The sequence below is a fragment of the Protopterus annectens genome, chromosome 4.part1, assembly GCF_019279795.1.
Source record: "Protopterus annectens isolate FY-2018-M chromosome 4.part1, PAN1.0, whole genome shotgun sequence".
NCBI lineage: Eukaryota > Metazoa > Chordata > Ceratodontiformes > Protopteridae > Protopterus > Protopterus annectens.
The window spans coordinates 266365623-266392989 of NC_056734.1; the positions used below are offsets into that span (position 1 = coordinate 266365623).

The window sequence follows — 27367 nt, forward strand, 5'->3', positions numbered from 1 at the left end:
GTGCTTCAGAACTTCATGCACTCAGCTTCAGTTAAAGAACTTCATGGTTGGCTAAGGATAGGCCTTCTTAACCTGCCTCAATAAACTGTAACAACTTTACCTACCAACCCTATTTTAAATCCTAATATAGAACTTTACCTAAAAAGTGTTTTTTTTTCAATACTGTAATTTTTCCAGAATATTCTAATATGCATGAGATAAAGAAATTGCACAAAGGTGGTTTTTCAGTATAGAACCTAAAGGGAGAAAACTAAACCAGTTTCACAAAACTGACTATCAAGACAGACTGTAGGTTTCAGCAGAAAAGGTATCAAATTCTACACCAAAATCATCTCTAATATCTCTAATTAAGTGGATCTAGCAGTTTTTAAAGTTTCTTAACAAACAGCCCACCCAACCAGCCAATACTTTACAATTCCACCAGGACTTCCATCCTCAACTGCCTATTCCAGCCAACACTGGGCTACTGCCCACCATTTCATAGAACTAACTGGGTTCCTCCAGCTTTTTTCTTAGCTTCCATTTTAGTTGCTAACTGTGGAAGCATATCCAGCAAGCTAGTCCCCACTGTTCTCAAGAGTCTGTTCCGTTAGAGTCCAGCCCATCCAAACAGGATCTAGTGTTCCCCATACAGTTTATATATGTTCTTCAGATAGACAACTCATGTATAGAAGTTTCTCTCTTCCTAGAACGCTTCTTGTCCGTCCTTTTCAACCCCCTGGGCCTGGAGCCTCCTGCCTGAGTTTGATTGCTAGACCTTTTTGAGGGTATATTCTTCAGCTCTGATCTTTATACCATGCCTCCTTCTTTTTCCTTTAGAAGATCCCTTATTTTCCCTGATGTTTCTTCTTGGACTCTCTTTTCCAGGTTTTTTCAGTGTTTTACCTTTAGCTTTTCTAGCTTGTAAGCCTAGCTGGGCCGTACCACGCCTCGAGGTAGGGAGCCTAGTTATGCAGTGCAGGTGGAAGTCGGGGTGGAACCAGACCGCGAAGTTTGAGGAGGGATTGGAGACGGCTCCGAACGCCCGAAGCAGAACATAACTTCTATTTATTGCTGGGCTAGTTGGATGTCATCATTCTTTGTCACCTCTGCCTTTAGTTTCCAGGCTAACAGAAACTTAAAATTTAATAACTCTTAGAAGTTTGGCTAGAACTAGAAATCGTAGAGCAGTTAAACACTTTTACATTTAAAACCTGTAATTATTTCTGTTTCCAGACAATACAAAGAAACATCTAGCTGTAGACATCCCATCTCCCAATTGAAATAAACACAATTGTAAAACTCTTCACTTATTTTCTCAGAGTTTGCAAGTTAACACTGTATGTTTCAACTTCTACTATTAAAACGCACATTTGCACAGGCATATAGTTTATACACATTTCTGCTCTTTTCCAGTAGGGTACACTGTGGTTACATTCTTTAAGCTCAGTACATAACATACAGTTTAACACACACTTCTGCACCAGCAGTTTAATACACACATAACATACAGTTCTCTTACATTTGTAAGACAAGCCTATGGATCATATTAATATTCACAAATGACATATGATTATTTACAAAAGTCCAGATAACTGGGCTGGCAGCCTCACAATCCCCCATCCTTGAAAACTCAAGTTAGGTTTTCCAAGTGAACCTTAAGAAACATTGCTTGAGAAGGTTGAGCTTATCTGGGAATACCTTACACCATTCCCTGTCTTGAGAGCCCATCTGCCTTGGCATTGCCAATCCCACTGTGATGCTGCAGTGTCATATATGCTTGCAGCCCTAGGCTCCACCTTTGTAACTTGGCATTTTGTTGGCTGGCTCGATGTAGCCATGTTAAGGGATTGCGGTCTGTAACTACAATGAATTTCCTTCCATACAGATAAGAGTGAAGTTTCTGCAGGACCCACACTATGGCTTTTCTACAGCTGCATAGCATTCCTCCCTAGGTTGGAGCCTATGACTGAGTTATACCACTGAGTGCTCTTCTTTCTCTGAGGAAATCTGGCTAAGTACAGCCCCCACCCCATGGTTTGAAGCAACCACCTGCACAACAAATTATTTGCTGTAATCTGGACTGGCTAATACATGGGGTCATCCAAAAGCTCATTCAAGCTTCTGGAATGCCTGCTCATATGCTGGGGTCCACACTACCTTTTCTGGCCTGTTTTTCCTTGTCTGGTCTGTCTGAGGAGCAGCTATGGTACTATAATTGGGACAAACTTTCTGTAGTACCCTACTGTCCCTAAAATGCCCTCACCTGCATTTTGGTAACAGGGACAGGCCAGGCCTGAATGGCCTCCACTTTGGCAGGTTCTGGTCTGATCTTACCACTCCTCTCTCTGTTTCTCAGGTAGGAGACCTCTGCCATACCCACCTATTTGCTGGGCTTAATGGTCAACCCTGCCGTCTGTAGTCTGCCCAGCATCTTCCTGCCATGCTGAAGGTTCTCTTGTCAGGAATGGCTGTAGTTGTCAATATTATTTAGGTGAGCAAGGGCAAACTCTCTTGCTCCTACTAGGGTGCTATCTACCAGCCTCTGGAAAGTCACTGGGGCATTTTTTTATCCCAAAGGGCATCCTTGTGAAGTCATACAAGCCAAAAGGAGTCGCAAAGGCTGATCTCTTTTTAGCACTGGGAGTCAAGGGCACCTGCAAGTAACCCTTGGTAAGATTAATAGTGGTAAGATACTTAGCCCCATCAAGCTGCTGTAGGGCTTCATCTGTCCTATGCATGGGATAAGCATCTGACTCTCTGTGACTATTTAACTTCTGGTGCTGCCATCCTTCTTTTGTACCAGCACCACTGGGGAGGCCCATGGACTGCTGGACTCCTGAATTACCCCTAGTTCCAGCATTTGCTATTTCTCCTTCCTCAGAGTCTGTTTGACTCTCTCAGGCACCCTATAAGGGGGCTACGTAATAGGCCTTTGGAGTCCTGTATCCACATGGTGCCTCACCAGGTGGGTGCACCCTGATTTCCCAGTGAACATGTCCCCAAACCCCTGTAACACTGCTCAGATGTCTTGAACCTGGGTAGGGGATAGCTTCTGGGACATTGCTACTCCTACTGAGGTGTCAGTCCGAGCCTCACTGAGGAGATCAGTCACCGGATCCCAGTCAGACTTCTGCAGTCCACTGCAAATACTCAGCACAAGGGCCTCCCTATCATGGTAAGGTTTCATCATGTTAACATGGTACAATTTGTGCTGCCTCCTGCCTAGCAGTTTTGCCATGTAATTAACATCACTGACCTTCCTTACCACCTTGTAGGGTGCCTCACAAAGCTGCCTGCAGCTTATTGTGTCTGATAGGAATGAGTACCATTACCTGCTGCCCTACAGCATACTCTTTAGTGAGCATTTCTGTCATACCAGACCTTTTTTCCTGTTGGGCCTCTACCAGGTTCTCCTGAGCTAAGCCTATAAGTTCCCTGAGCCTTGTCCTGAGGTTTAGGAAATATGCCACAACATACTCCTTATAGGGTTCACATTCACCCTCCTACTCATCTGGAAATAAATCTAGAGGTCTCCTCACCCTATGCCCATACACCAACTCAAAGGGTGAAAAATCTGTAGATTCCTGAGGATTCTCTCTGTAAGCAAACAATAGATAGGGCAAATATTAGTCCCAGCACCTCTTAAACTGGTCTGCAAATACTCGTAGCATTTTCTTGAGTGTAGAGTTTAACCTTTCAAGAAGACCATTAGTCTGGGGATGGTAGGGGTGGTCTTTTGGTGCTTCATCCTACAGTAATTCCATAGACAAGCCAGCAAGTCTGACATGAAATTGACACTTCTGTCGGTCAGTATTTCTTTTGGGAAACCTACCCTGCTGAACATCTCTAACAAAGCATTTGACACCTTTTCTGCCTCAGTGGAGGACAGAGCCACTGCTTCAGGGTATCTGGTAGCATAATCTACTACCACTAGGATATGCTTTTTCCCTGTGGAACTCGGGGTAGTTAGAGGCTCCACAATATCCATAGCTGTCCTCTGAAATGGCTCCTCAATCACAGCCAAAGGCATCAAAGGAGCTTTTACCTTGTCTCCTGCCTTGCTTACCTTTTGACACAGGTCCTGCAGTACCCTGTTACATCTCTGGAAATCCCAGGCTAATAAAGTTCTACATAATACATCTCTTTGTACATGTTATGCCCATATGACCTGCAAATAGAATATCATGGGCTATGGCTAGAAGTGTCAGATGGTAGGCTCTAGGCACTACCAACTGCTGTATTTTCTCACCCTGTAGACCTCCCTCAGGGGTCCACTCTCTATACAGTAACCCTTTGTCCCATTATACAGATTCTCCTTTCTCTTGAAAATCAGGTGCCTCACTAGCTACCTCTCTCAGAACTTGTAATGTAGGGTCTGAGAGCTGTGTCTTTCTCAACTCTCTCTTTGCAATCCTTCCCAGCTCCCCTTCCACAGGAAGTCTGGTATCCTCTGACAGCAGTGCCTCACTGTCAGCCTGGGTACTACTATTCACCTCTGCTCTTGCAGTCACTCTGTCCAAGGGAACATCAGTACCCACAAGCAGCTGTAGCTCACCTCCAGTCTCACTGCTACAGGATGTCTCCCTCCCTGAAGTAACCACCTCACCAGTCCTGGCTGCAAGTATGCAGTCTGTCTGGGTCTCACCCAGGCTACCGGGTCCACATGCTAGTATCCAAGCCTGACTGCATGTAACTGCCTGCACACATGATACTGCATTATCAAAGTCATTCCCCATCAGGGCATCTGCAGGGATATCCTCAAATGCATCTACTTGCTGGCTTCCTTTTCCACCCTCCAAGTCAAGGTGAACAAAGGTATTTGGAATGGGATCCCTCCTAAAGTCCGACTGGAGTAGACTGCCCAAGCAAGTAGTCCTCCTCTGTAACCATTGGAGACTTCACAATGGTTAGGTCAGAGGCTGTTTCTCTGTTAGCAATGGCCTCTTTCCCATTCACTATAATAGGATATAACCTCTTGTGGCAGTTTGGTATCCTTGTTGTCTCAAGACAACCTACTGTTGGCATTTTGTCATTCCCACTTACTAGCTCTCCCAGCTTTTGTTCCCCACCTTGCCTCTGTGGACATATGTATGCTACATGGTCACACTGGTTGCATTTAAAGCATTTAACCCTAGGTTCTGGATCTGTACCTGGACTAGTGGCATCCCCTGCTATTGGCGGACTCTGTTGGGGCAGTCTGGTCTGCCCACCATGGGTTCCCATAGACCCATGAGCAGCACTGATTGTCCCTTTCCTGTGCAGAAATACCCTGCTTGCTAGGTATAGGTCTCCCTTCTTCCCCAACTCATCTACAGTAGTGCATTCTCTAGCAGCTAACCAAATTCTCATGTCCTCAGGCAAAGTGCTAAGGGCTTCTTCCCTCACTAAAAGGTCTGCCAGCCCTTCAAAAGTGGTGACCTGACATCCACTCACCCACCAGTGAAAATAAGTGCTTAGTTCAGCAACATATTCACACACACTTTCATCTGCCTTGTGTCTATGCTCACTCAAATTTTTTCCTATAAGCTTCAGGTGTTAACTTAAAAAAATCTAGAAACAGTTCTTTACAACATTATAATTTAAACTGTCAGTATCAGACAGTTTGGATATTACAGTTGCAGCTTTACCATGGAGTAAGGGGCCAATAACACTACCTACAGCCCTTGGTCAACATCATACTGTTTACATATTCTCTGAAACATATGAATGAAACTATCAGAATTATCCCACTCTGTAAATTGTAGAAGAAATTTACTGACCTTTGTTGCTTCTGGGGTTCAGTTACTCCCTTCTCCATTACCTCCATGACTCTGGCGAAGAGTCAGCATCTCCTTTTCATGTTGCCTCTGCCTCTCCTTCTCCTTAGCATCCAGGCTTCGCAGTTTCTCATTTTCCTCAGCCTTTAGACATTGCAGTTTCTCATTTTCCTCAGTCTCTAGACACCTCAGTCTCTCTGCTGCTTTTGTTTCCAAATGCTTGGCCTCCAACTCAAGTCTGTTTAACTCCAGATTAATTTTTAAGTCCTCTGTGGAAAGGCTGAGCTGTCCTTGTTCATCTACACGGCCAGTCTGATTGTCCTCCTGGTTGCTATTCTCTGATGCAACTGTGACTAAAGCTGCAATCATGTCTGAATTAGTCAGGTTGGCATGCACCAGTATTTTAGCCTGGCACATCTCAGCCAACTGGCTCCTTGTCAGCTTGCCTTACACTTCTGCTGAAATGCTTTCCTGCTCTCCCTGACTAACTAAGCTAACAAAAAAAAACAATTGTGATATGAACTCTGAATGTTCACTGCATGGCTGATTAAGAGTACAAACACCTTCAGTGATTTCAGTGATCACTGTACACAAGCTACAGCAATTCAGTATCTACACCACTACAAGCCAATTAATATGTGATGTGGCTAACTCACCATCAACCAATTAATATTTGATGTGGATATCCAACCACTGCCACCAGTTAATATGTGACACCCCTGCACTGGCCCAGTAATCAAGGAGCCCCAATCTTCACCACTAGCACCAGTGAGGGATGTCCACATTGGGAGGATGACAAGTACACACACAGTAAAGTACAAGCCCCCTTAAGAGCACACAGAGATCGCAGTCAGTCTGTGTCTGGTTTCTCCCTCTCTCTACAGATCCCCAATAAGACTCCCCACTGGCACAGCTATAGGGTTAAGATCTCAGCCGAGTGGTCAAGCCAAAACCTCCAGCACCCTCTCTGTCCAACCAGTGCTTTTTGTCCCTGCCCAAGTAGCTGAAACACACACATTCTGAGATATGATATATATACAAACACACACACACACACACTCCTGGGAAAGGCTGGCACAGGTTTACTAGCTATGACCCCTTCTGCCCAGATTAAAAGGTAGTTATCATTGCCATCAACCAGCTCTTTATTAGCTACTATAAGGCCCTTCCCAAAGGGTGACCAATTCTAGTGTGTAATGTTACTAGTATCTAAATGGTAAGTGTGACCAAAACTTTAAGGCTATTGGAGTGGCCTGTACAGTGTCACCAAATACATATGCAAGTACTCTAAGAGCTTAAATATCTCTAAACAAACTAGCCACAATTAAAAGGTTTAAATATATTTAATAATAAATAATAAAAGTACAAGACAAGAGAATACTCACTAACTCAACACAGTGACAGCAGAGTTCAGAATCACAGGAATACTTTAAAACAACATTGCAGGACAGTCTCAAATAAATACAGAAAATATCTAAACTAATCTTTACTGTATTCCTATCTGTATCTAAGAGATACTATGCCCTAAATTACTTAATTACAGAGAAAGGCAAATACAAGTGCTGAATGGATGTTTTCAGGTCCAAAGACAAATACAAAATGCACAGACTTTCTCTGAGCGATAGTTTTTAAATTAATAATACACATTACTGCTGGGTTAGCTGGATGACATCACTCTTTGTCATCTCTGCCTTCAGTTCCCAGGCTAACAGAAATTTAAAATTTAACACTTCTGTGTCTGAAATACTTATCTCTCAGACGTTCACTTAGAACCGGAAGTCCTAAAACAGTTAAAACACTTTTACATTTGAAATCTGTAATTATTTCTGTTTCCAGACAATAGAATGAAACCTCTAACTGTAGACATCCTGTCTCCTGGCTGAAATAAACACAATCATAAAACTCTTGACTTATTTTCTCAGAGTTTGCAAGTTAACTCTGTATGTTCCAACTTCTACTATGAAAACACACATTTGCACAGGCATATAGTTTATACACATGTCTGCTCTTTTCCAGTAGGGTACACTGTGGTTACATTCTTGAAGCTCAGTACTTAACATACAGTTTAACACACATTTCTGCACCAGCAGTTTAATACACACATAACATATAGTTTTCTTACATTTGTAAGATGTGCCTGTAGATCATATTAATATTCACAAATGGCATATGATTATTTACAAAATTCCAGAGAGCTGAGCTGGCAGCCTCACAATATATATTCCAAAGCAAACACCATTTCATAAATACAGCTACCCATCCCATGGGACAAGCAGTTATATGTGGTCCATACCTCTTAACTGTTCCAAATTTTTGTAGAATGTCCAGATCTTTGCCTCATAGTTTTGTTTGTTCCTCAAAAACTGTTTTTGACAAATCACTGAATATTGAAATCTGTAAATAATGACATACATTTGAGTTTTAAACTTTATATCCTTTAGAAAATGCATGCTAACATAAAACCTGTTATCCTATCAACTTTTTAAGGTTATAAGACCAATATTTCAAATCTGTCACTATTTTGTGGCCTTTGTCCCCCCATTATTTTAGGTTTTGTCCAGATATCCTGTGGTAGGAGGTTGAATGGTGGTCTTTTCCCCTTATGTAGCCACAGTACTCTATAGGCTAAGCACATGTGCAAAGGATCCCCTCATGATAGTCCACAATTTGTAAGGACAGCAGCTGTATACCGGCTGATAACCTTATAAATAAGTGGGTCATTACTTTGTAGTAGCAGTTGATAAAATAATAAGTAAATCAATACTGTTGAGTCCTCTATTACTGATATGTAGCTCAGTATTACCTAGCTGAACATTAATGTCCGTAAAAACTGTAAAAAATAATGCAGCAATGCAGTTAGGAACACTTTTTGTGGTGACAAACAGCTATCATTAATTCAGTAAGCATGTGGTGTAGCCCAACCTGTGAAAACAATCACACTCTCCAAACTTAAAGCACAATCATCAATGTCTGTGCCATTGGGATCACTTGCTCCTCATTAGCATAACACAAGGCTCCCTCTTCTTCAGTCATGGCAGTGAAGGACAAACAATTTTGAATCATTCCCTGGCATGATTGTGGAGCAAAGAGCAAGGTACAGTGTGTAGTTTGTCAACATCCTGCATAAGTTCAGGTTCCTAAGCAGGTAAAAGTACTTCTGCTGTTAACCTGTCTAGAAACCATCTACTTTCAAATATCGTCTGTCCTTTCAAATATCGTCTGTCCTGCCATTCCTGCTGTCCACATTAGTTTGCGGTATATCATGTCCCAGTAAAATGTAGAAAACCTTTTTGAAGTATATCTGTGTCTTTATTGTTCAGTTTTGATTTTGTGTATGGCAGAACTAGAGTGTTATTGAAGAACGTTTCCTCAGAAGCTTAAGTGTACCCGTGTCTTGTGCTAAAGTCCCTTGATGCCTTAAATCCCCGTGATGCCTGTGATTAGGTCAACAGTGCGTATTAGAAATGAAGACAAGAGATGGGTAACAAAGATGAAAGAGTATGCATGGAAATGGCAGTGGAGCTCCATGCACAGTCTTGGAAACTGGTAATTTTTGTGAGCTAAGTTTACGTTATTTAACAGGAGCCAGACATCTTTTTGAAACTCTAGTAACTGATACTCATTTGTGCAATCACTGGTGTGTGAATGGCCAGCTTTTCCATGGAAGGACAAATTGCCAGTATACAGTGGATTTCCCCTTTTCCCATGATGCTGTGATCTCAGAGCTGGTATATGTAAGTAGCAGAGGTGCAGAGATTTGCCTCTTGCAATAAGACACTTTTTCTCCTGTGATTGTTTTCTCCAGAGTGTTGTTTACATTTCAGAGTTTTTTTGTCATTTTTGATCTCTCTTGGATAAAGCAATCAGAAAAACTTGAATGCTTGGCAATGAGCTGATCTAAGAACAGGCTGATTCTATTCTCTCAGTTGTATTACTATTCTCACTGTGTGTAAGCACAAGTGTGTGAACTGGTTGTATGCCTTTGTATGCAATGTTTATCAATAACTTGATTCATCCACATCATGTTCATTTGTGTGCAAGTTTGCTCAGTTCTCTCTCTCCAAATATGCAGGATTCATTTTATTAAAAGTTTGCCTACCTCTGCCTGACCAGATCTTAAATTTACATCATGATATCAAACTCAGACTCCACAATATTGGTATATTTGTTTTGTTTTTGTACTGTCTGTTCCAAACAAATTCATCAAGCACATATACTCAGAAGAAAGTAAAGCTTGAATCATAGTCTCCTGTCTTGGCAAGACATTAAAGAGAATTTTTTTCACCTACCACTTTATGTGTCATTCAATATTTTACAGGTAGCTTATTGTGGAACAGCCTCCATAAAAAGTTACCCAACAGTGAATTATAACCCAGCCATACAAAGTATTTTTAGCTATTTAGTATCCCTAGAATAACCTCCACCTACAACAGCACTTCACAGTATTTTCTCATACTGTGGCTATACCACTTTTTGCTTCATTAATATGCTACTCCCATATACATCTCTTTCCATCTCCAAATCTTAATGTGATATAAACTGTAACATCTGTTAAATCTCTCTCTACTACTTCTTTTTTGGTGTAGATTCATACCTACACATTAGGAGGTCAGCCTCAACCTCCTATCCATCTACCCTCATCTAAATAAAAAATGTACTGAAACTAAAAACAAAATCTTGGATTAGTTATAGTGTACCTTTTTTATCATATATAAAATTCCTCTTTTAAAGGAATTCAACCTGAAGTCCAAAAATTGCAAGGAAATTCATTAATGAATAATTTCCAGTTGCTCAGGAAAAGGATGCGGTTAGTTGTTCATACTAACCTAAAAAAAACAACACTTCTAATCAAATAAGTATATTTTTTCAAAGTTAACTTGAATGCTGTCCAAAAATGAATTATTTCCATAGCTCCAAAAAATGTGCCCACAGCTTTTCTGTATGCCAAAGTTTATGCCAATCCATCAGCAACACCAAATGGAATGACAGATACTTAATCCAGCATATGATTTCTGGAATAGACTGCCTTTTCCTATAAAGCAGAGTACTTCTCTAGCAACCTTTAACGTCAGTGTGGATGACTAGATGGGTGATTGCAAATGTTCACATGGGATATATGGAGAAAATCTACTTAATGGTGCACCTTGTTAGCCTTGTACAGTACTAAATGATATGGATGAGCTTTTTCATGGTCTCGTTTGGCTGTAAGCTTAGTAAGAAACTGAATCTATGAGCCAGTATATCAGTATGTGCAATGAAACTCTGTTTTCCGTACCCTCTCTTTTCATCCACATATTCTACATTTCTATATGTTCACCTTCAGCCATACCATTAACAGTTAATACCCATTTTCTGCAGGAAGACTGCCACTGATTTTGTTTCCCTCAAAATCTACACTAGACCATCTCTGTAAGTTAACATCAAAGAAATCAGACTCCCATACTCAACAGCATAGTAATGCTGTTGAACGTCCCTATTAATATATTCCACAATAGCACAACTAACCCAAACAAAAGAGGATTTTAATGGCAACATTTGTTTTGCATCATTTAACATGTGAATCTTTTTCCCAACTTGTTCATTTACTAATGACCCCAACTAACTTTTACCACAAGTGTTTCCTAATAATAAAGTACCCTTGGACCATTTTTATAAGCCGTCACAATATCTAATATATTTTGTTGTGATTTTTTTTTCTTGAAACCTCAAAACAGTGTATGTTTTACATTTGACTCCATGCTATCATTAAAAAATCTAAGTAAAAGTGACACTCCCATTCCTACCTTTCCTTAGTCTATATACATTTTGTATTCTGTAACTTAAGATAAAACATTGTGTAGTCTTAATTACGCAGCTTTGGCCATAGATTTATTATTAAAATTTAACCAAGTGGTCTTCAGCTCTTCAATGTTCTTCTGGCATCTTTCCTTCAAGCAAATTTGATTAGTCCATCTTAACAATATTCACTTATATATTTGCCCTCTGTACAACATTTCTATATATTTGCCCTCTGTACAACATTTCTTATGTACCATATCCAATAAATTAAATCTGTCTGTTTTTCAAGTAGGTTCATAGGTTAGTACAAGACTAACTGTTCTTGCAAGCCATTTTAAGCCTAGTCAAGTATCCCTTGTGAGAATCAAACCCTGCACCTTTTATTTGTAAGGCAAACACCTTAACCATTAGGCCACCCTCCCAATGTGATAATTCATCCATCCTGATATTCTGTCGTATCTGCCATATTTTAAGACACTTTTAACTCCATGTACTATTATTTCTTTTTTCAGCTCTGAAACTAATTCCACTGGTATTGACTCTTCCATGATTTACATCCCCCCATGTGCGAAAGACAAATCTTCTAAATACCCCCCAACCTTATCTGAAAAAAGACAGAAGTCCTGCTTCACCATTGCAACATCACTTTATCGTACCATGGCTTTAGACTAGTTTAAAGACAAAATCATAGACAAAAATCCCATAATTCAAGTGCCTAACATCAAAGTAAAAACAAAATGCAAATGGATATTCCCCTATCACCATTCCATGCTAAACCTTAACCTAAGTGGTGACATTCACTCTGACCGAGGGCCATCTTACTCTAGTGTTAAACACCTCCCTAACTCAGCACCAACCACCATAAAACTAACAGATTTACCAGAACTTAAAATATATCATATAAAACTGAGGAGCATTTGTAACAATATCTATGAAATACATGCTTGGATAGTTTGTTTCTCTCCAGAAATCCTAATAGCTATGCATGGAAACATGGATGAAAAAAGAAACTAAAGATGAAGAAATCTTACTCCGGGATTCAGTTTCCACAGATCAGACCAAGTATATAAAGCCAGTGGGATCACCATAGTATATAACAACAATCTGGATCTATCCCTGTATTACACCAGAACCTCCCAATTTGATAATGCAGAAATAATTCTATCTTCCCTTAAACTCAGTGCATACAAACGTGTAATTATAGCAGGTATCTACACCCCTCTGGCAGCAACATCTTTTAACTAGAAGACATCCTCAACTTATCTACCGCAGTTACCCTTAGAACCATAATACTAGACAATGTTAATATCACTTGGCTTACAACCAGTTCTGAATATGCCACTGAAATCATTCTGCTGTATAATTTCATACAAATCATCAGTGCATTCACATGGTATACCATCAATGCAACTAGAGAATCTAAGTTAAATTGTATACTTAAACCAAAAAATATAGTTAGGTTTGCACACTGCCAAGTACCATAAATGACCACCTGCCAATCTACTTAATCACACCCAAAATATAGCAAAACACTACCTCAATGAAGTTAGAACTGTAACCAAATTCCAAATGCATTTTCTCCTCAGTACTCTGCATCAAATTAACTGGGAGATACCAAATACCAGCCACTATATGATGCTGTCACAGAAGTTAAAAAATGAATCTAAATATTCTTAACAGACATGCCCCAATCAGAACTAAAAGGGTCAGATCTAACCCAGCCCCCAAAAATACCAATCAGCTGATAATAGCAAAGGGCAAGTGTTGGAAAACATGGCTACATAACAGAGCTTCTGCTAACTTTCAACAATTTAGAAAACTAAAAAAAAAGTGTTGGAAAAAATTTCTGCACCAAACTACAGACGTTAGCCTAATCCCAAGCTTTACTAAACTTCAGTAAGAAAAATACACAAACTGCAGCAAAAAGTTGGTCCCGAGCAAGAAACACTAAACTAAGAAAAGAGAATGGTCCAACTAACACAGCCAAATCCAGTTTAAAAGCACACAAAAAGTTTAATAAATAAAATAAAATAGATCAGGACTTTCAAGCATTTAGCTCTTCGTCAGATCCTTCAGCTTTTAAACTGGATTTGGCCATGTTAGTTGGACCATTCTTTTTTCTTGATTTCAGTAAGAAACCTACTGCACCCAGGCAAAGTCATCCAGCCTCCACCAACCACAACCCACCAACAAGATAATATCAGTACTCATGTTAACTATTACTTCCTACATTCGGCCTCAGCCTTACAAAATAATAATCCTAACCTAACAACTGCAGTTGTATCAGCAATATCAGGAAACCCGTTTTCATTCATATCAGTCCCCACATCGACCATTAACAAATACCTCTACAGGTCAAAACCAGCTAACCTAACCCCTGATAACCTGTCTCCAGAATACCTCCAAATAGCTGATAACTCACTAATATACCTTCTGTCAATACTAATAAATCATGCAGTTAATGAAAACTATGTACCAGAACCTTGGAAAAATCCTTTGTTATTACACTACATGAGGGCGTCCCTTCAACAAATATCTCTAACTATAGACCAATTGCTATTCTCTCACCTCTATCAAAAATCCTAGAGAAGTGTATCCACTCTCAGCAATTAAATTTCATACTGATTCATAACCTTCTCTCCCCTACTTAACACAAGTTTTGACCCAACCCACAGTTTTACTGCAGCATTGCTAAGTTTTATAAACACAATCAACCAAAGCAGGAACTTAAACAATCTTGTCTCTATACTTTTCTTGACTTATTAAAAACATCTGATAACAGTCAGCCATCAAATGTTTTAACACAAAACCATTCTTCCTAGGCCTGGCTAATATCTTTGTACACCGATGTGAGAGTTACTACTCAGACAAGCCGCAAGCCATAAAATGGCAAAACAACTGCTCACCTTAACTACCCACACTTGTAACAGTCCCCTCAGGGTCCATATTAGGCCCAGTCTTGTTCAACTTGTTTATCAATGACCTACACACTGCTTTCTTGTGTGTCAGTCAATCATGTAATATGTAGATGGCTCCACACTTATCTGTACATCTAAATGCCTGACCGAACTACAACAAAATACCCATTAATCTTTCTCCTCCATAGAAAACTGGCTTATTATCTCTCATCTTCTCTTAACCCCAAGAAAATTAGAGTAATGCTGTTCACACCAGAAGAATATACTAAACAAAAATTTCTCTTCATCATTACCTCATCAAATAATATGAAAATAAAATTAGTCTCTCATTCGAAACTACTCGGAGTTCCACAAGATGACCGATTTAAGTTTGACCACCACATTACACAAGTAATAAAAAAGACAAACCAAGAAGTGGACAGCCTGTAAATAACAAACTAATTTCTCAGTGCTAAAAGTAGCTTTGCCTCTACCTATATCCTATCAGTTCTACTGTACAGTTCTGTAATTCTGACAAGTCTGTCTTCCTCAGTATCACCAAAACTGCAACAATACTATAATAAAATAACCAGGCTTTCCTGTAACCTAACAAGTAGAACACACTGCTGCCTGGATCTGAAACAACCGAGTTAACTTGAACTCTCTTATGTGCACACATATGCTAAATTACTTATAATCTATAAATTATTCCACAAACCAGAACAATATCCATCTCTTAACAGTCTAATATACCCCTATTCCCCCAGCAGACCATTGCATTCTGGTGATAAGTTGTTACTTAGTATAACTAAATCTAGCCGTACAGCATGCGACTCATTGTATTCTAACTGTATCTCAGAGAAGTGGGAATCTGTTACTCCCTGCTTAAAGCAAAACATGAACTTAAATTCATTCAGATCAGAGTTGAAACAATACCTTGCTCACTTATGGCTCTGATCCAGAATCACCCCTGGCTGAGACCAATCCATCTAACCTTAAGCCCACATATCTGACCCTCACCACAGCTTAATCATCACATCTAACCATCTAATTAACCTACTTATATACGCCATATGTCTTTTCTCAGCTACCTCAATATGGTATCTAAAACTCTATTGCATTAACATCTTAAAATCCACCTCCTCTTAATAACCAGCCCTAATTACCTGTTGCATCCTTCCCACATAGTTGATAATTCCTGACCACAACTAGCCTACTGTTCTGATGTTATTCTGTTCCAAGAACCTCCTAAATTACTCTACAACTAATCCACTACTTGCCTATGACAAAGTATTACATAAGAACAAACTTGTGTGTATAATATCAGATTGTGTCTGCTTCTTTGTATTATATTGTTATTCTGCACTACTTTTGGACTCACATTTGTAAAATTCTCTTGTACTCGTACTTGAATTCCTACTATGTTTAAAATGTTATCATTGTATTGTACCATCTACTGTACTTGTTACTGTCAATGTAATTAATCACTGTAATTTTGTGTGGAGCTTTTCACCTTAGGCATCTACTGAAAAAGAGTGTCATGCCCAGTCACACTTTCCTGGAAAACAAATGCAATAAGTAAATAAACAAATTATTCCTCTAATCTGTTACTGTATATTTAAAAATGTCCATTTGTCATTTTATACAAATTCCATAACATCATTAAATCTCTTAACATGTTTCTTTAAAAAAATTAACTTTTCTCTACCTTTCAAAAAACTCTACTTTTTAATCAAACCTTCATTCTTTCAAAAACTTTACAAAAACTTCTTCCTTCCCTCCCCAAATGCACAGCACTTACTATTCTGGGTACTGTATCATTTCAGTTCCTCTAATTGTCCTTCTCAAACATGCATATCCCCTAACTTACCTTCTCTTTTAAAGCTTTCCCCCACTTAGTCCAGGATTAAAAAAAAATCTCATGTTAATTTGAGCTCTGCAAAGCATTTCAAGTGTCTTTTGCGTCATTTGTCTCATATGTTTCTATGTACTGCAATTATCATCTTTTTCAAGCCACCTATTTGTTGAGAAGTTAACATTATAGAGTTATGGCTCTATGCTGCAAAACTACTTTATAGTTTTTAAACTGTTCATCAAAAATAATATTTTCCATGGCCTCTGTTTTATAAGTAAATATATATATTTTTTCTATGGCATACTTTCTCATCTTTCTTTCTATTTCTTATTTTCTCCATCTTCTGTTTTTCAGATGGGGGACACACTTGCATCTTTGCCAGTACAATGTTGTTTGCCCAGCATTCATTGTCCTTTTGTTTTTGAAATACTCAAGACATTTGATACTGTCAGTAAATGGATCTCAGGTATGTGGTCAAATGACAAATGTTGTCTCATGCATGTTAATTGAATGGCATGCACATCAACAAGGGTAAGGGAGTTTCACCATTTTGCTGGTACTATGCCATCTCTGAATTAGTGTGTGGCACAATTTCATATGATCGAAACCATATGATCGATGTTCTAAAATACTGAAAAAGAAAGAAAGCCCAAACACCATGTTTTTGCAGGAGAGCAAGCTCCCTGCATCCATCATGTAGGGGCTGTGACCCCAACACCCTCTGCTAATTTTATATACCAACTCTGAGATCATACTACAGTGTGCAGAAAAGGGCAAATTTCCAGATCTGTACTGTACAGCAATCTCAGTATAAACAGGATTTCTACACTGCCCCCATGTTCAGCATTTCTGACTTCAATCATATAGTCTCAACCATATGATGTTGATGTTCTGAAACATTGATCATATGACTTTTACCCATAGAGAGAGAGAGAGAGAGAGTCAGACAGACACAGGGTGCAGAGGGGTTGCCACTTGCAGAAAACACTTATGTAATGCTTTGACGCTTTGTTCAATCAGCCTGATTTTTGATCATTTGGACTTAGCAAAATGGACTTTGAATAAAGTATATTTTGTTCAGTTGCCAAGACCTCCAGTAAGTACCTCAAAAGAAACATCAAAAATATTCTCATTCCCTATATGAATAACTGCTCCTATCTGTTGAATGGCTACCCTAGCAGATGCATCACAGTCCAGAGAAAGATACTCTGTCTGGATGTATATTAATTGTTCCCCCAAAATATAAGAAGTCCCTCCTAGGTAATAGCATTGCTTTATTATGTTTGCCGTCTGCAACTTCAAACTATAGTCTTCACTGAATCTGTTGCATCATTTCTGGTTCCTGTTGGGAGTACCTTCTGTTTTGCCTGAAATAGTTCCTCCTGGCCTGTCTGCACTGTGTAGAGTTAACTAGGTTTTTAAGAAAATTAGCTGTACTTGTTATAACATTGGGAGAAGTTATTCTGTAGGCCCATCTATCAGATCTCTAGTCAGAGAATGTTAAATGACATCCATAAGTTGCAAGCAATGTATATAATATGTATGAGTGTTTGCTTATCTGTTGCACTTATTTCTATATGTTTTCTTATACTTCATCTTCCAGTGATCCATTTGCAACTTAGAGAATATTGATATATGCTGCACATTGGATACTCAAAATTTAATATCCTGTCATTTTGCTGTTCCGGATATTTTCTTTCACATTTGATAATTTTCTATGTATTCACTCTCACATATCTGCTTCCTAGTATTTCAGACATATTTCAGTCTGAAAATTTGGTATATTTCTGCATTAATCTACCTTAACTAATGTATTTTCACACATACAGATATATATATATATATATATACATATATATACATATATATATATATATATATATATATATATATATATACATATATATATATATATATATATATATATATGTGTGTGTATACATATATATACATATACATACATATATGGGTCTACTACTAATGACCCGATTCCCGACAGAAAACTCACCGGCGCCAGATGACCGACAGGTAAGTGTACCGACAGGGTGATTTGCCGACAGCGGAAAGACCAACAAGGGAATGTGCGATCGCGATGCGGTAAGTGTGCGATAGTGACGGAGTTAGGAGCGGTCAGGTAAGTGCTCGAGATTGTGGGATGTCGGGTTAGTGTGGGAAAGGTGAGTGTGTGTTCGTGTCGGAGGTATGGTTCAGGTAAGTGTGTGCTAGTGAGGGACTGTAGTTTAGGACGGTTAAGTGAGTTAGGTTAGGTGCAGGTAGGTGAAGTGTGCGATAGTGTCGGACCTTAGGGTTAGGGTTTGGGTCAGGGCTGGTGTGTATGCTATGTAGTGTCACATGTTGTTTACGTTCTGTGTGTCGGTGTAATGGTGTTCGGTGTTTTGCGTTGTCGGGTTTGTGTCGGGTTTGTGTGTTGTCGGTTATTTGACGTCGGTGAGTTTTGTGTCGGGGAATCGTCGTGTCGGTGTTTAGTAGTAGACCCATATATATATATATATGTATGGGTCTACTGCTTTACATCGAAAATACACTTCTTCGAAATAGAGCAGCAGACCCTACACTTCAGCGAAAGTCCACTTAAATGAAAGTGCACTTTCGCTGAAGTCTAGTTCCCCGGGCTACCCCATAAAAAAAAAAAAAAAACACTAAAACATGTTTTTGCAGGGGTGCAAGCCCCCCTGCACTCCCCATCCTCCCTACTTAAATATACCAACTCTGAGATCGCACTACAGCAGGGAAAAGGGAATATTCCCATTCCGCCGCTGTAGTGTGACTGCCGAAGCCAGTGTTCGAAGTTTCACTACTTCGAACAAGTGGACTCGGTGAAGTGGGGTTTGAAGTTGTGAAACCTCAAACATATTGATGGATCTCATATATATATATATATATATATATATATATATATATATATATATATATATAAACACACACACACACAGACACACATATATGTGTGTGTGTGTGTGTCTGTGTATACTAATTAATGTAGTCTGTTCAGGAACACTAATTTTCAGTTTTGTTAAAAAAAAAAAAAAAACTGTTTCCATGACTTGAAATCTATGAATTATACCCATGATTATTAAATGTAGTTTTTTTTTTCATTATGGTAATTTCATTATAATTTTCTTCTGCATCAATATATTTTGTAAATGAAAACAGAATCAAGGCACAGCACACTCAATAATACAAGCTGGCAACATTATTAGTAATAAATACAAGGTGCATTATTTCTCTGGTCTTAAATGCCTGATTCCATGAAAATACTGTTTTTTTCAGTCCTCAGACAGTCCATATTAAGGACTTACTGGAATTTTTCCTGGAAAAGTAGAAAATCAAAGTCCCTATTTCCGGTATATCATTACATTATAACTGTAAATGGAACATTTATCCCTGGGCCTCCAGTAAAAATAGGCCTCCGTTTATGGACAGCCCAGTAATCACGACATAAAACAAAGAAAGAAAGAAAAAAAAAATAAAGTTTGCGGATGGTTAGTGTATAACAGCTTCATTAGGCTATTCATGCTGAATAATGAATGGGTTAACTGATTTTTTTTTCTTTTGTCACTTTATACATGTCCTTCTTTTGTTTGCACTTAACAGTATTGGAGTATATATCTAAAACACTGAGGTTGAGGCAATGCATTCTTCATCAAAATGCCTTCATCTGCGTCTTTGACAGGACTCTGTCTTTTACTGGCATTTTTTGTCACAACCATTCTAAAAGTTGATAGAGCTAATTAGATTTTATTTAGTTAAATGTTTATTTTTGGATATAAAAGTATAAATTGAAAAGCACTGCTGATCATAAAATGCCCAATTTTTAGGAGACTGTGAAATGGCTGTGTGTGGAGGTGTCAGCTGTATCATTGAACCCTGTATCTATGTAGCTCTGAGTAAAGCAAAAATGATTTCACCTGATGGACTGAGCAAACCATTTTCTAAGAAGGCTAATGGATATGGAAGAGGAGAGGGATGCGGTATTCTTCTACTTAAACCCTTAAAAATGGTATGTATTTAATTTATGTCCCTATTTAATTACATTTTTTCTAAAGTAACTGCATTTGATGGGAAATGTCTACTAGTGTACATAGGAGGTAGAACAACTAAACTGTGTGCCGTGTGTACTTAGAAATTTAGGGTAGAACATGAGCCATGGTAAAAGAAATATTTTAAAATTTTCAATGATTTGAATTTCTTTGTATTTGCAGCTATTAAAAATAACGTAATAGTCTTTAATTATTGGAATATATACATTTAAAGACAGAGCAGTTTACTTAATATTTTTAAATCTAAATGGGTGGTATTTCAGTTTGTAAAAATGACTACAGAATCAAGATAGAAATATTTAATTTCAGACGTTTTATGTCTAAGCTTTCAGTATTACTTTGCAGAGTGTGAGAGCTGTTCCTGCACAATGCGAATAACTGAACATAACTATAAAATAAGGATTTTTTTCTTCAGCATTAGTGTCATTTCACTGCACTGTACCACCTTGTGAACTGTATTCCATAGCAATTCAAAGAACTTCAGTTACCAGGAGGAGGTAGACAAGGCCATCATCATTTTCATCATCGTTTACGGGATATGTAATTTTCCAAGTACATTTACATGTTATAGCTGTAATTTAGGTCTTTTAGGTTCTTCCATGAAATTGTAAACTGTTGGACACCATTAAAAGTTTCCATACTGATTTCAGAGTAGAATATGAAGCAGCGACTCAGAGACACAGGTGATGGTAAACAGCTACAGCTGGAAACCAGAAAACTTTTTTTAAAGTGAGGGTTTTTATTAAAGGTACCCAAAAGTGTTTTTCTTTGCAGGATTGCATGACTATGGGCAGGATTCAGGAAGCCTCCGTGTAAGAGTTATAACTCTTACACGGAGGCTGCAGTTAAACGGTGTGATGTCAGTATGTCATGCATATGCATGAGGCATGCTGAATCACACCTAAGTCTTACACGGTCCGTGTAAGACAGTAGGGGGCATGTCCGTAGGCTAAGCCCTGCAAGCGGACACGCCCCCAGAAGGCTACAATGGCAGAAAGTAAACACCCACGAGAGAGGCCATGGAAATGTGAAGAAACACACTACACAACATAAGCCCCCACAGCCCAGCAATATAAAATGTAAAAATGTAAACAGTTGTTATAAAATGTAAAAATGAAAACAGTTAATTTTTTTAAACCCTGTAGATGTTTGCTTATGAGTGCGCTCATGTGCGCGGGCGTGCCTGTAGCGCAGCTGCAGTTAGCAATCAGTGGAAAAGGATATAAGAGCTAAATATGCAAATTAAGCCAAGAAGTAATAGCATAGCGGTAGAGACTTCGGCTTAAAAGCAAGCAGACAAGGTTCGAGCCCGCACAACATCCTTTTTTTTTTTTTTTTTTTTTGTAAATAAGCACAAAAAAGGCCCCTGACAAATATGTACACATGTAAAATTAGATTTTTTGTAAAATGGAATGAAATGGGCCATATAATTTTAAGTAATGCAAGATGAAAATAAATTAGAAATGTACCCATAGCTAATCTGCTGTCAAACAAGTTGAGACAGACTGCCCGTAGGTGAGCAGTGTTTCAAAGGTTGCAAAATGCTTGCCCGTAGCTCACCACTGGTTTAACATGCTCAAACTGTGTGAAACTAGCTGTGCTCAGCTTAATATGCGTGCTAATAGCCAAATAAGGCTTAAACCAGGGCACCCCGTTTGCGCGGAGCTATGCACCGTGCCCACAAGCTAACCGATGGGCAACGTTGAGCAAGCTGTATCAAAACTGCCTTTACACAGACACACCCCTCAGCCTGTCTAGACAGTCATAAAAAATGAAAATCAGTGGTCAGATTCAAACCCAGGATACCATGCACTAGAGTCAAGGTAGTAAACCACTAAGCCATGACAGCAGTACCTAAAAATGCAGAAATAGCATATATATATAGGATTTAATCCAAAATGGAGCATGATAAAGCAGTTTCTGTGAAGTTGATACAATTCCAAAATGGCCAATCATAGAAATGTGCGGGAAAATTGGCATATATAAGCCCCATAGGCGGGAATACACAGCATAAACGATTGTAGAACAGACATGCAGGCAGAATGAGTGGAGTAGGGGAGGGACGTTGCTTTCGAGCACAGAGGTGGGGCTTTGAGGAGTTCAGATACATGGTCTGGCTCCTAGTCCATCATCATGAGGCCCAACTCATGCAGGGCCAGGTCTCATGGGGAGCATACAGGGCGGAGGCATGGGACCAGTTGGCTCATGATCTCACCAGTGCCACTGGTATTCCACGGACTGGTGAGCAGGTTCATCACCACCATGCGGACCTGAAGCGACGCAAACAAGACCAGTTGAACCAATGGATCCAGGAGGCCCGGGATATGCCCAATGCCCCACTACTGAGTAAGTTACATTTTACTATGTATGTAAGGAATTCAACTAGCTGATACCATAGAGATGTGTATTCCAATATTACTTGTTTTGTATTATAGCTGCAGGTGTCCGCTCTGCGAGCCGCAGGGCTCATGATAGCAGGCTGGTGCGGCTGCGCCACCATGCAGGTCAATAACCCCACCTAGTACTTGTAAATAAATATGAAAGTGTAGCAGTTAGCAGAACAGTGCAGTGTAGTCATTAAGTAATAGAACGTGCAAGCAGCAAGTGTAAGTGTGCAGGTATGGCTGCATGAAATAACTGTTTAGCAGTATGTAAGTGAAACTGGAAATATAATTGACAGACATAAACAGTCGGTAATACAGATGTCCCACCATTAATTAAATTTAGTACAACCTGCAGTAGTCTGAAGAGTACAGCTGCAGAAGCTGAGTTAATCACATGTGAGATATATCCCCTGTTGAAATGCTGAATCATGACAGAAGTGAGGCTGCTGGAAAGTGTTTGAATAACCACAGGTCTAATATGTTAATAAAGCCTAGAAGTACCAACCTGAACTGTGAAATAGCACGATGTGTGAGAGTGAGAGAAAGGGTCATGTATCAACAAATACAGTAGTAATAACTCTGGAATAAATATACTGCAGTCTGTCAGTACAGAACTAAATGCATGTGGGAATTAAAACTGAACATCCCAACCCGATTACAGTGTGTCTGAATCTGGAATGTGTAACCAAAAATCTGTATATGGTGATCACAGTCAACAAATTTCAGATAGTATGAATGATTGTCTGACATACTAAACATCCACAGTTGTCCCCTGCCCTGTCATCAAAATGTAGCAGGATGATGTATCTGATCAAATTCAAAAGAACTTGTATAGTGACGTATCTGTAACAGTTCTAGCATGACAGTCAATTAAATATCATTTTATAATCATCACCCACAACTTAATTGTGTTTCTATTACAACTGTATAGGAAATGTATTTGTTATGAATGTGTCAACATTTTCTTTCTCCACCCCACCCTCTAACTGCAACTGAAAAAATTCACTTGTAACTGGTATGTGTAAATTGTATTACCCATGGACATTTGTCCTGTTGGTTTATAAATATATGCATGTCTGTTGGTGCATGTGCCCTGTTCATACCTGCAAACCTGATGGCCTGTTGCCATTAATCAACCCTGCATGTTGTTTGACTGTGTATTGCTGTTCAAATAATGCATGTGATATGCCTGCTGTTCAATGGTGTTAATATCTGGGTGTTTGTTTAATGGGAATACCAATGCATGCTGTTACAACTAATTTGAATGGAATGATATGCTACTAACCCAAACTAACATGACATACTCCCAAACCTAGAACGCTTGGGAAGGCGGGTCCCAGCGGACCCACCTCTCCCACCTCATCTGGCGAGTGCACCTGGCACTAGTGCCCAGGCTGGACCCTCCTCCGGTGGCCCTGTGCCACCTTCGGGTGGAAGCGCTGCAGGGGATGGGGCCCGTCCCCCCTCTGCAAGCATGGCCAGAGGAGACCGTCCACTCACCCTCCAAGGTGTCCGGTCTGTGGTGCAAAGGGAGATTCAGGACTCTGTTCTTGGGCCCCTACGCCAGCTTGAGGCCTGGGTGGCACAGCTTACGGGCATGCCCGTTGTCCTGCCTGCACAGCCCCGTCCTGGGCTGTGAAGGAACAGTGGCAACTGCCTATGGGTGGGGATATCAGTTCCACTGTTGCCATCTGTGGGCTCATGGGCTCTGGATATCCCAACCTCCGTCCCCGTCAATTGTGTAACCCCCCCACACGTCATACACCGCCCCTGTATGCGTCTTGTCTGTCTTGTCTGTTAACCTATCCAACCTACCTCCCCAGCTATACCGACTACCTTCACCTGAGATACCACTCTCACCTGAAAAAAGAAAAAACGGCACTCTGTACCCACAAAAAAATTACGCCCCATACATAGCTGTCCATGTCGCACACATGTCCGCTGGACATTGAAACTGTTAATTACAATTGGCTGTACAACAGGTATTAATGTTGTCCTGACACCTCTCTCAGGGGTGGAAGGTTTCAAATGTCACACCAAATTACATACAAATGCACAGCTGTTGCTGATAAAGACATGGGCAGCTATGGGCCTTACCTACATCCCTCCTGCAAATCCCAAGCTTGTTTCCCTACTGTCTTACCCTCTTTGTGACCCCTTTTTCACCACTTTCCTGTCGCCCCTTTTTCTTTTCTTTCAAAGAAAATAGCGTGGGTGTGCGCATGTGTTAGCGGAGCTCACCGCCAGTGCACATGTGTGAGCTCCACGCAAACAAGCGCAGACCTGGTTTTAAGTGCTTAAAAGTGCTTTTAGCACTTTGATTGACAGGTCCTGTACTCATTTCGAAAGCAAAATAAAATCCCACTGTCAGTCTTAAACCCAGGAATTTGGTAACACTAGTCTGTATGACTTACCACGAAGCCATGACTCTCATACAAGAACATTGTGCTAAAATAAATATAACATGTAATAGTATGAATTAATATAGAGGCAATATAGGATGTGTACTACCCAAAGCATGTCAGGTAGACTTTTACTGTCCTAATTACTGGATTCCCATAGTAGTTTAGTGTTAACGGAAACAGCCCTGCTAATTGTTAGCTTGTAGTTAATAATGTAAGCTGATGTACATATATGAAAGTATGTATATGTACACACATAAATATATATATATATATATATATATATATATATATCAATACATATGTAAATATACTTGTAGGTGTCAGTATGCATACACACTCACTACAGGGAGCAGGTGAGAGAAATGCAGCAACCTGAATCTACAACACAGCATGAATCATGAGAGACTTACCAATCTTTACACTCACAGAACACTGTCCACAGCATACCAGCATGGTCCACGCCCTTGTAATCTGAAAGGGCAACGCATATCTCACATACCCTTTTATAGCACTGTCCTGAAATCACAGTGAGACATGCAATCAGTACACAACTGGCTGCATGCAATTAGCAAATGCTGCCTTACAATTGGTGCAGAGGCCATCACATGGACCTATGCAGATACCTACAAAAGCATCCAGTACTAACACTCCACACATGCAATACATTCACTGCACCAAACTGACAGAGAAAGAGAGAGCGAGAGAGAGAGAAATAGAAAGGCAGTGATAAAAAAAAAATCACTGTAGCTTCACAGCACCAAAAGCATCATCATCATCATCATCAGCAGCAGCAGCAAGCAGCAGAAGCAGTGACACACCAACAGGTGACACAAACACAGGTAATGCAGAGTAGCAGGTTAATACTGTGTTTACTGTGAAACCTCCAAATGTATCATAGTTCAGTATCTATAGGTATGTCCATGAGATAGGTTGTGTGTACATAGTCCCTATATATATACATATGTAATATTGCTGTACATGTCTTCCATACTTCAAAATTCCATAGCTTACAACACCAGGCCAGTTATGCATATGATGCAGTAGTTCCCAGGGTCAGTACAGGTTCCTCCTCAGTGGTGTGGGACCACTGTGTATGTATGGCAGTGTTCAGGTACATATCCTGTAGTACGGCCAGGGTTGATTATCAGTCTGTAATGTGGTGCTATGTCCTCTAGGGGTGAACGTATCACACATCCAGGGATACCATTTTGTCACAGTGATGCTGTGTGTTCTGCAATGTCGAGGGTGGCCCTCACCTGGACATGTGAGATGATAGGGAGGTTACATTCATCTGTGATAACTAATTCCACTTGTGTGGGAGAATGGGGGGGGGATACCTGCACCTAAACTGTCTGCAACAATGTTGCCAATATCTGTGCGTTTGGTGAATGTGAAGTATGTGTTTATTAGCACAGAGCATATCGGAGGCGTTTGGTCTATATGTGTAACATAACTAATGAAGGCCTTGTGGTTATCTGTAGTGTGTGTGTGTCCATTCTCACCCCAGAGTAGGCCGTGTCCAAATGTTATGAGAGACTGTAGCATCTTACCAGTGCTGACCACAGATGCCTTCCCTTCATGTGAATCTGCTCTGTGCTGCAGTAGCCTCCTGCTATTGTTATACAATGTGCCTGTAGCTGTAGTCCACTGGACAGGATGCATAACTGGTGGGTTAGATATGTGTGTGCACATTCCATGCACTCTGTGGGATGTCTGTGGTAAGCATTTGCAAAGGGGCCGGCAGTGTGGGTTGTGGCTTCCACTGGCCCAGTGGGCTACATGGATCGCATCACAGTCCTAACAAGTGAATAACTGTCTAATTACATACATATCAAGGTAGTGTACTGTGCTGGTGGTGTTGTTGGGATATGTATATCCAGGCAGAGTAATGTGTGTCCACATCACAGTGGTGGATGGCAACACACATACAGTACATTGGGATGAACACCCAGAGTGTTTCAGAAGTGTTGGCTGTGCAGTAATATCTGGCCATTACCTGTGCATCCCCCACAACACACACACACACACACATGCAACATATGGGAGAAGGAGTATAGCAGTACACATAGGTTCATAGCTTCATAGGTTTATACTAGGCTGCCTGCCCTAGGGCATTTATAAGCCTAGCCAGAATGTGTTTGGCTTATGCCACCCATTTTAAATTTATTTTGCTATGCCCTTTTTCGAGGTTAGTATACTTTGCCTCTGTCTAACAGTGACATAGAAGTGATACCCGGGGTAAACCTACG

The 27367-nt window shown here is 39.9% G+C and overlaps 1 protein-coding gene across 1 annotated transcript in view; it reads left to right on the forward strand.

Moving 5' to 3' along the window:
- LOC122801201 (highly reducing polyketide synthase cm3B-like) overlaps positions 1-27367 on the forward strand; it is a 249758-nt gene that overhangs the window by 113036 nt on the left and 109355 nt on the right. The window contains exon 3 of the mRNA XM_044070758.1: positions 20108-20289. Coding sequence (XP_043926693.1) covers positions 20108-20289 — 182 coding nt within the window. The remainder of the gene's footprint in view (positions 1-20107; positions 20290-27367) is intronic.